Genomic DNA, 10,015 nt, shown 5'->3' on the forward strand with positions numbered 1-10,015 from the left:
CCCCACATTTGGGGTTTTCTTGGCAAAGATACTGGAGTGGTGTGCCATTTCCTTTTCCAGCCCATTTTACAAATAAGGAACTGAGGTAAACAGGGTTAAGTGACTTGCCTAGGGTCACACAGCTAGTAAGTGTCTGAGGTCAGGTTTCAACTCAGAAAGATAAGTCTTCCTAACTTCAGGCTTGGCCCTCTATCTACTGTGCTACCTAGCTGCCCCATAGGGTTTAAGGACACCACCTCACAACTCAACCTCCTTTTTATTAGGTTGTAAGCTCCATGACAGCAGGAACTGTCTTTTGTATCTTTCTGTACCCCATGTGATAAGAACAGTTCTTGGCACATAGTAGGTGCTTAATAAATGTTTACGGTTATTGATAAAAACAGATTATCTATTTTTGAGATTTGCCTAAACAGTTATAGACATATCTTTAAATGAACCTGAACAGTCATAACTAAAGAGTTTAAATTCATATGCTTTAAAAGATAATCTTTCCCCAACCATACCAAAAAAAGAGTGCAAATTTGTGCTAAGAAATGTTACAAACTACTCACAACTTTAAACAATAATTTAGTTGCTGAATCACCAAAAGCCATTAAAGAAATTAAGTATCAATACTGAGGGGGTGGGGGGTGCAGTTTGCTGCCCTTAAAGCAGGAAAAAGTAATTATAGGCTATGAAAAATATAAGTATGGCCATTAAGTTATGGCTGTAAACTAAAATGGAGTGTGTGGGGTGGGGGAACTGCTTAGGTATAACTAACCACCAAGAAAGTATAGTGAGATGTTAACAAAGTAGAAGGAAGAATTGGTACTGAAATACTGAGAAACTCAAACAAAATCGAAAAAAAAAAAAAAAAAAGAGCAAATTCTACTTAAAGCCATGGCTTCAGCTGTCTACACATACTACAGATAGCTCTCAACACAAAGTTTAGGGGGAAAAAAAGGAAAAAAAAGCAAAATTAACTAGAAATCCTAATTCAAGGAGGTGAACTGACCTCACAGGCATCAGTGAGCCTCGAGGGATGAGTCCCATGACAGGAATGTGGCATAAATGAATTTAAAAGAAAGCAATAAGGTAAAAACAGGGTTAGGGGGAAGTAGTATTACATAGTAATATGATGTACTCATGCCTAGAGAAATTCTGGATGAAGACTGATGAAGGAACAAATGGAAGTGACAATGTTTTCAAAGGATGCTTACAGACCACTACAGATGAATAGTTTGAAAAGGAATATAAACCTGGTGGAGTACTGATGGGGGACTTCAAGTATTAATCCAGTCATCTGCTGGGACCCTCTCTCGAGAAAGGAGAGAAGCCAACTTCTTGACTTAAACGTTAATTTCATACATCAAAAGGAGAAGAATCCAATGAGGGAGAGTTCTATTCTGGATCTGATTCCCACCAACAAGGCAGATTCTAAAGAATGAAATTATTAAGCCACGAAGGGGAAAAAATTCTAACAAGGACAAAAAATAATTGTTTGAAGAAATCAACATGAACACAGAAAACTCACCAACTAACCTAAATTAAAAAAAAAATTCAGCAGATGGAAAGGAAGAGTCAAAGAAAGAAAAGTGTAGCACGACACACTAAGAATAAATGTCAGGAATACTAAAGCTCATAATGCACAGAGGCTGGAAAGAAATGACAACAAAAAAGGTGTTTTTTTCCTTTGCTTTAAACTAAACTGGGGGAAATGGTGTCTAAGAAGAGGGCAGGAGAACTGCACTGCTCAGAGTGAAAGAGTCGATGACCACTGACCATAAAGAGATGGCCAAGCTGCTGGATTCTTATTTGGCATCTGTTTGCCCTGAAAAGACCTTCGGAAAGGACAGATAGGAAATTTATATCCAAGATAAAGGAGGTAATTAGTAAAGGATCCCTTAATTGCTCCTGAGTTACTGTCACCAACCCCCCCCCCCCAAAACTATATCCCAGAGTATTGAAAAAAGTGATGTGTCATTGCTAAAATGTCAGGAAAATAGATTTTAAACAAGATGTTTGATAGATCATCTCATGTGATTATTGTGGCAAAGATGGAATATGGGCTAAAAAAACAGTATAATTAGATGGATTTTGAACTAGTTGAATGACTGGATTCGAACAGTCATTAAAGGTTCCATGTCAACTTGGAAGGTCTCCAGTAGACTGTACTAGGGATCTGTGCCTGGTTTTGTCTTTAACATTTTAAATCAACGATTTGGACAAAGACATTCCTCATCTGTAAAATGAGCTAAAAATGGCAAACCACTATTAAGTATCTTTGGCAAGAAAACCCCAAATGGAGTCTCAAAGAGTTGGACACAACTGAAACACCTGAACAACAAAACAAAGGGCATTCTTATCAAATCTGAGGAGGGACAGCTAACAAAGTGGATGACTGTATCAAGATCCAAAAAGAATGACAGAGAACTGGGATGACTAACACAATTAAATTCAATAGATATAAATGTAAAATCATACACTTGGGATTAAGAAATCAACTTAAGTATAAAATGAAGGAGGTATGGTTAAACATTAGTTTGGTCAAAAAAGATGTGGGTAAAATTTAGTGAGCTGCAAGTCTGATATGAGTCAATGATGTGATACAGCTACCAAAACAGGTGGTGTGATCTTGTATGTTCTGAGAGGAATATCTACCAGGAATGAGATAGTTAAGTTCAAATGTATTCTACTCTGGGCACCTGGAATATTGTTTTCAATTCAGCCCACAATATTTTAGGAAACATACTGATACACTAGAGTTCCAAGAAGAAAGAAATCAGCACGGTGCCTCGCAATTATAAGGACCTATTGAAAAAATTAGGGATGTTTATAATGGAGCAAGATACTTACAATTGCCAGATGTACTGTAATGGGGATTCTCATTTGGGTATAATTTTAATGAGATGGAACCAAGGCTCCCCTCAACTCTGAAACTGTGATTCTAGTATTCCTTCTGCCAGTGAGAGAACATAATAGCTAAACACAAGAACTTACCAATTACTTTATTTACGCTAATCTTCCAATAATAATCAGATAAATCGAATAGAGTTAGGGGGGAAAAAAACAATTTAGGGAGGAACTTGTATGTCTAAGGTAAAAGATTAACTGAGTGATTTCCAAAGTAGACATACCTATAGCTTAAAAAGAGTTGGTTATTTATATAGTAGTACAGTATATGTAAAATAAAAAAAAACACCTAAAGCCATACCTTCCATCTATTTCCACATTCATTACAGACAACAAATGTTGTCATAGGCTCATCAGCACTGCGGGTTTGAACCTGATGAGAAAAAAAAAATCAAGAACGAAATATTAGCACCTTTTACAGTGATCAATACATTTGACTTAATTGTAAAGATTTTATAGCACCAAAATCAATATCATAAGGATAAAGTAAAGCACAGACTAGGAAAAAATCTTTGCATCAAATAGTTCTGATATTCAAGATATAAAAAATATTAATACAAACATTAAGATAAAGAGTCATTCCCCAGTGGCTTAAATGGTCAAAGAATATAAACAATCCTCAAAAGAAGAACTGCAAACTATTAATAACTATATGAAAGACTGCTGATAGTAAGAGAAATACAAACCAAAACAACTCTGGAATTTTCACCTTATATTCAGCAAAATGACAAAGATGACAAAAAAAATATCTGGAATTACGTTTTTTAAAAAGTGACTAAAATGCCATACACTTTGACCCAGAGAACTTAGTACAAGTATATACCTCAAGGAAGTCACCTATAGAAAGAAAAATCCCATGATACCAAAATATTCACAGCAGTATGTTTATAATAACAAAGAACTAGAATTAGGAAACAAATTAGAAACTAGTTAAATAAACTGTCATGCTAATAGGACATTATTGTTTGTAAGAAACAATACGAAAGCTACAGATAAATACGGAAAGTCTTAAAAGAAATGACATAGATGATGTAAACAGAACCAGGTAAACAATAAACAAAAATGACATTTATATAAAGAACAAAAACTTGAAACTGAACACTGTGTAACTATAAAGACCAAGCTAAAAATATGCAATATAGATAAATCATACACCTGAAAAAGTTAAACTATGTGTTAAGACACAAGACAAGGAGTTTCAGTCATGGATTATCACACTAAATAAATTATTAAATACTCAAATTAACTGGAAAATCCTGTTCCCCAAACATATCAATGAACTAAACTGTAATTACAATTTTTTTTTGGTATTGTTTTCAATATAAAAACCTCAGGCTGTCTACATGTCTAAGATGTAAAAAGAGGAAGTACATGTAAACTGCCAGTTATAAAACAATAATTTTAACACATACCCAAATGCATAGGTTCAGAGAACAAAAGAGTCAGTATCTTCTTCTTTTTTTTTTTTTTAAAGGCAATTAGGGTTAAGTGACTTGCCCCAGGGTCACACAGCTAGTGTCAAGGATTTGGTCTGAGGCTGGATTTGAACTCAGGTCCTCCTGACTTCAGGGCAAGTGCTCTATCCACTGCACCACCTAGCTGCCCCAAGAGTCAGTATCTTCTTAAAAAAAAATACAAAGTACACCAATATATTATTAGGGTTTTACTTTGAATGACTGCGATTTCAAGAGTGTGAGTACTTCCCCCACTGATGCATAATCTAACCCTTCTTTACCTAATATGCATAATTTTTCCATAAATTTTATCATAAATCAAAGAGGGCCACAAAAGTCTTTTGTAATTTGTTTCGTTTAGCTTTGTGGGTTACTATGATCAAAAAATTTGCCACCCATTGGTCCTTCTGAATTGAAAAAATAAAAGTACAAGTATTGGAATATATTAAGTCTAAAAAACCCGCTAATTTAAAGCAAAAGAATGTATAAAAATCGCTAATATCAGGGGACAACCACTAGATCTGTGATTTTATTGATACAGAGAATTCCCAGCTGAGGAAATTCCCTCTACTAATGTAAATCAATGCCTATAGTCTTAGATAACTGCCTAGAGCACTAAGAGGTTAAGTGATTTGCCCAGTCACACAGTAAGTAAACATCAGAGGAAGTATCTGAAGACAGGATTTTCTGACCAGTTCTCTATCCACTATGACACAGAGCTTCAATATGCCTCCCTATAAATTCAACAAGTTCTCACAAGTTCTCAGAGAAAGCATGAACGCAGTAGTTTTCAGTTTTGTGATTAATTTGAAATTTCTATCTAGTAGGAATTTTGTCTCTATTTCGATTCACTTCCAGATTAGGCTCGAACTCTTCAATGTTATAAAAGAATTCTCAGTATCTTAGAAAAACTACAACGTTTTAAGAGAAAAAATTTTTTCCAAACTTAATTGAACTATGCTACTAAGTCAATTTTACTAAATGAGGAATTTTTAGGATTTCTAAAAGTATAACAGAAAAACATAAAGCAACAGTCACATACCTGTGTATAAGTACAGTTCTTCTTTTTACATTTGCCACATGTAAACAGGTCAGTTTGGGTCCCACCTGTCTTAGCCATTTGATGTTCTCTAATTGCTTCTTTGGTCAGGTTTTTACGCATCTCCTTAAGTTCATCACTAGCCATTTCCTAGAAGGAATACAGTAGTACAAACTCCTCAGGTACAGCATTTTCAATCTATCAGATAGTTTTATTTATTAATGTAAAAATAATACAAAACTGAACATTCATCAATTAGAAATATCAATTAGAAATGATACTAATTTTAAGAATATGCAGAGTCAATCACTGTTAAAATGTTTATGCCAATGATTAACTTAATCTACAATCATGTTTTTAAAAGACAGAAAATATCAACTCATAATAGTATACAAAATTTGTATGAAACTATACAACAGCTCCAACTTCAAAAGCATTATTTTAATATCATTGCAGCTGTCATTTATTTTTTAAAACTCTTTTTAAGAAATTCATATTTGGAGAAATTTTAGTTCCAGCAGGAAAAAAAAAGGCAACTACATACATGCTAACTTACCCAATAAGAAATATGGCTTATGGATTCAACTTTCCAATTCTATATGGTTTCACAACGAACAGAACAGTTGGCAACTGTATTATTTAAGTAACAAATCACTTAAGAACTGGTGGTAGACGGAAGCCAAGTGAGATGCAACAAATAGATTTTTCAAAATAACATACCATGAAAATCTAACAGAAATACTTAGGATCCAAGATTTAGTGCTAAAAGGGACCAGAGAGGTCATACAGTCCAAACCCTTCATTTTACGGATTAAGAACTAACACCCAAAGAGGTTAAATGATTTTGCCCATAATCCCATAATATAAATGTAAATGTCAGATCCAGGATTTGAACCCAGGACCTCTAATTCCAAATCTTTTCAATGAACCACAGTGTCCCTTCATTTTAGTTTAACATATAGTAGCCAGAAATAAAACATGATTTAGGAAGGCTTTGAAGGCATTTATAGCTCAAATGATAGTAAATTATGAAACTTATAAAGTCCCAGGGATTATACAAATCACATTGACAAAAAAATTTTTTTAACTTTTTAAAACTTAGCTTCTGAAAATATCAGGGTATTTTAGAAATTGTTTATATTTAATCAAGTATAAAGATTTGTGAAGTCAAAGGAAATAAATGCAGGTTAGCAAACTCAAATCTACTTACCTCTGCCGTCATTCTAGCAAACAAATCTGGAGGTATGTTCCCACACAGTACATTTTTCCTTAAATTTGGATTCTTTGCATCCTTGAGATTTGCTATTCTACTTCGTACCCTATTTTTATATTTCATGTCCGTGTTCCGTAACTCCTGATATATAGGTATTATGCAGTTAAGGAATATGATATTAACCAGGATGTTATTTAACTATACTATTATCAAAAGATGGCTGCTTCTTATGTTTCTAATTTGTCCACAAAAGCTAATCATAATTCAGATTACAATAGAGAATGTTAAATACTAAAGCCTTTTTATCTTTCTCTATATTCAGGAAATAATCACTATCACAACATAGTTAACGCCAGTCAACAAGCATTTTATTAAGTACTTCCTATGTGCCAGATACTGTGCTAAACACCAGGGATACAAAGAAAAACAAAAAACAATTCCTGTCCCCAGGGATCTCACATTCTAATGTTGAACACAACTGAAAAGTAACTAGGTACACAAAAGATATGTAGAATGGATGGAAGGCAATTTCATAGAGGAAAAATACTAACATATGGGGGACTCAGAAAGGCCTCCTGCAGAAGGTAGGCTTTGAGCTTACTCCTGAAGCAAGTCTGGAGGTAATGGTAAGGAGGTAAAATATTGAAGGTAAAAGGGAGAGCTAGTGCAAAGGCACAGAAAAGGAATATGCAATGTCCCATGCAAAGAACAGCAAGCGCAGATAGACCACAGAGGGACAAAGAGGCAAATTTAGTGCAATAAAGAGACAAGGAATGGTCAGGTAATAAGAGCTTTAAATGCAAAAAGAAGTCTTTTTTATCAGATACCAAAAGTAGTAGGGAGCCACTGCAGTTATTAAGAATGGGGGGAGGAGGAGTGTGGATGACATAGACAGACACAGGTCTCAAGTGCGAGGGAGTGACAGAGACCACTAAATGACCTTGGCAGCTGAGTAGAGGAGGGACTGAAGTAGAGAAAGAATGAAAGCAGTGAGATAAATTATATTGTATTCCAAAAGTTCAAGTTAAAAGTGATAAAAGCCTGAACCAGAGTGGTGGGTTTTATAAGTGGAGAGAAAATTTTAAGAAGGCAAAAATGACAAGATTGGAAAAAAAAATACTTTATATGGTGGAGGTGATAGGGAATAGTCAAGAGACACTGAAGTGGCACATCTAGATGACCAAGATGATGGTGGTGCCCTTGGCATTTTGAAATGTCTACAAGAAATTTGGTTCAAGATATCCAAAAGACAGCTGAAAATCCAAGACTGGAGAGGACAGAATAAAGCTGTATATATATTTGAATTAACCATCAGATAGACACAAACGAGCCCATAGGCACAGATGTTATTTCATCTATGCCTATGGGTTCTGTGCTTATATATCCCTATCTATTTATGGATACATAAAAGAGGGATAGATTTTAAGTAGTCTATGAACTTAGATGGGAAAAATAATTACATCTTTATTTTCTAACTACTAACTGAAAGTTAGCATTTTTCCTTTGATTATGCAGGTAGGTAACAAGTTATTATTCTGAAAAGGGGCCCTTAGGCTTTACTCAATTGCCAAAGAGTCAACGACACAAAAAAAGGTTAAGAACTCATTGTGAAGAGAAAAAAGAGAAGAGGGACCAGGACAGGTTTGGAGGACACTCCCAGTTTGAAGATCCTGTAAAGAAAAGTGACTTTACAAGCAAAAATAATTTATCCTGAAAGGTCAAGTATAATCTTACAGGGAAAAATGAGCCTTTAGCAGAACAGAGGCTTTTCAAGAATTTCTAATGAAAAGATAAGAGCTAAGTAGGAACTGTTGAATACAAAAATAAGAGTCCAAAGAAACTTAGAAAGTAAATTTATTTGAATAATGGGAAGGAATTGCATGATGATTTAGTGCTAATATTCTAATGGGTGATGAAGAAGACACAAGTGTCCCCTTAGAACCTAAATGTCTTCAGAGGGTTATGAGGTGGTAAAATAAGAAAAACTGAAGCAGACTGGTTCTGTTCTGAAGGTCTGAAGAGAAGGAGAAGGGAGGGTAAAAGGATTACACCAATGCAGAAAGAAGGAAAAAGGTGGAACTTGCTATTTCTCATAATTGAGGTGTAAGGGAAGGAATATGCAAAGGGGTGGAAGGAGCAGTCATTAGATGAACTGCACTCTTATCTGAAACAGACAAAGGAAGGTTGAACACACACATCAACACATACAGTTTGGTGCAGAAATACATAAAATTGAATAGAGAAACAAGGATAAGCAGGGGACATTATGAGGGAGGATAAAAACCGAGGGGGGGGGGCGGGGGCAACAAAGAACTGGAATCTAAGGGACTGGGAAATAGCTGAACACAATTTATGGTACACGAATATAATGGAATATCAGCTCACTGTAAGAAATCACAAGAGATGATTTCAGAGAATCCTGAGGAGCATGAACTGATGGAAAGTGAAGTGAGCAGAACTGGAAGAGCATTGTAAAGAAAAACAACTTTGAAAGACTCAAGAACTCTGATCAATGCAATGAACAACTATATCTTCAAAGTGTTTATGATGAAACATGTTACCCACTTTTTGACAGAAATGTTAATGGATTCAAGGTGCCAGAAAAAAGACAGAAATTAGTGTCTGTGAATATGGCCACTAAACGGATTCCTTTTGATTTAATTGTACTTTTTACAAGGTGTTTTGGTTTTGTTTTTTTTTAAACTTTCTTTTGGTTTTTGATTGATCTGTTTGGAAGAAGGCAGGGAATAGTGATGCCAAAAAAAAAAAAAGAGGAAGAGGCATTGAAATATTTTTAAATGCATAGCAAAGAACAGAGTGGAAGTTCCTTCAGAAGGAAGCACAGATGAGCAGGGCTGTTTCAAGAGTAGTGTATACTTTTTGAAAGAAGCAGGCAGATAGAAATTTATAATTTAGTGGGCAACTGTCTTGTGTTCTGCTGTGTAAACGGGAATCTCCTTTTTTGGGGGGAGGATGTTTGCATTCATAATAAAAACAAAATTAATTTTTAAAAAAATATCAACTTTCACAGGTTCACTTATCATCTCCCTGTAGATGGATTCCCGAACCTATGTTTTTTAAAGGGAACACTGGAAACTTTGGAAGTGGAAATTTTATTTAAATGATGAGGTTAGAAGCCAGAGGAAGTGAAAGAACCTAATATATAAAGCTTTCTCAATGAGTTTATCCAAGAAGGCGAGGAGAGATGGGAGGATAGCAAGATCAAGAGATTTCTTTTTAAGGATGGGGAAGAAGATAAGACCCCATTTGTAGACAGCAAAGACCCATAGACAAAGAAAGACTAGAGAGAATAGGAATAAGAGTAGGGGCAAGATGTTAGAGAAAATGAAAGGGAATGGGACCAAGAGATGACCATGGCAAAGGCTTATTTCTTGATCAGAGACTGGATTATAGATC

The 10,015-nt window shown here is 35.0% G+C and overlaps 1 protein-coding gene across 2 annotated transcripts in view; it reads right to left on the bottom strand.

The window, feature by feature from the left end:
• Nucleotides 1–10,015, bottom strand: part of LOC114054260 (transcription elongation factor A protein 1) — a 37,726-nt gene that overhangs the window by 2,142 nt on the left and 25,569 nt on the right. For both annotated transcript variants that reach the window (XM_027877441.1, XM_027877442.1), the window contains exons 7-9: nt 6,596–6,750; nt 5,389–5,535; nt 3,194–3,265 (exon numbers count right to left, since the gene is read on the bottom strand). In XM_027877441.1, coding sequence (XP_027733242.1) covers nt 3,194–3,265; nt 5,389–5,535; nt 6,596–6,750 — 374 coding nt within the window. The remainder of the gene's footprint in view (nt 1–3,193; nt 3,266–5,388; nt 5,536–6,595; nt 6,751–10,015) is intronic.

This window comes from Vombatus ursinus, unplaced genomic scaffold (assembly GCF_900497805.2).
Source record: "Vombatus ursinus unplaced genomic scaffold, bare-nosed wombat genome assembly UNPS02014812.1, whole genome shotgun sequence".
In the NCBI taxonomy this organism is placed as follows: Eukaryota; Metazoa; Chordata; class Mammalia; order Diprotodontia; family Vombatidae; genus Vombatus; species Vombatus ursinus.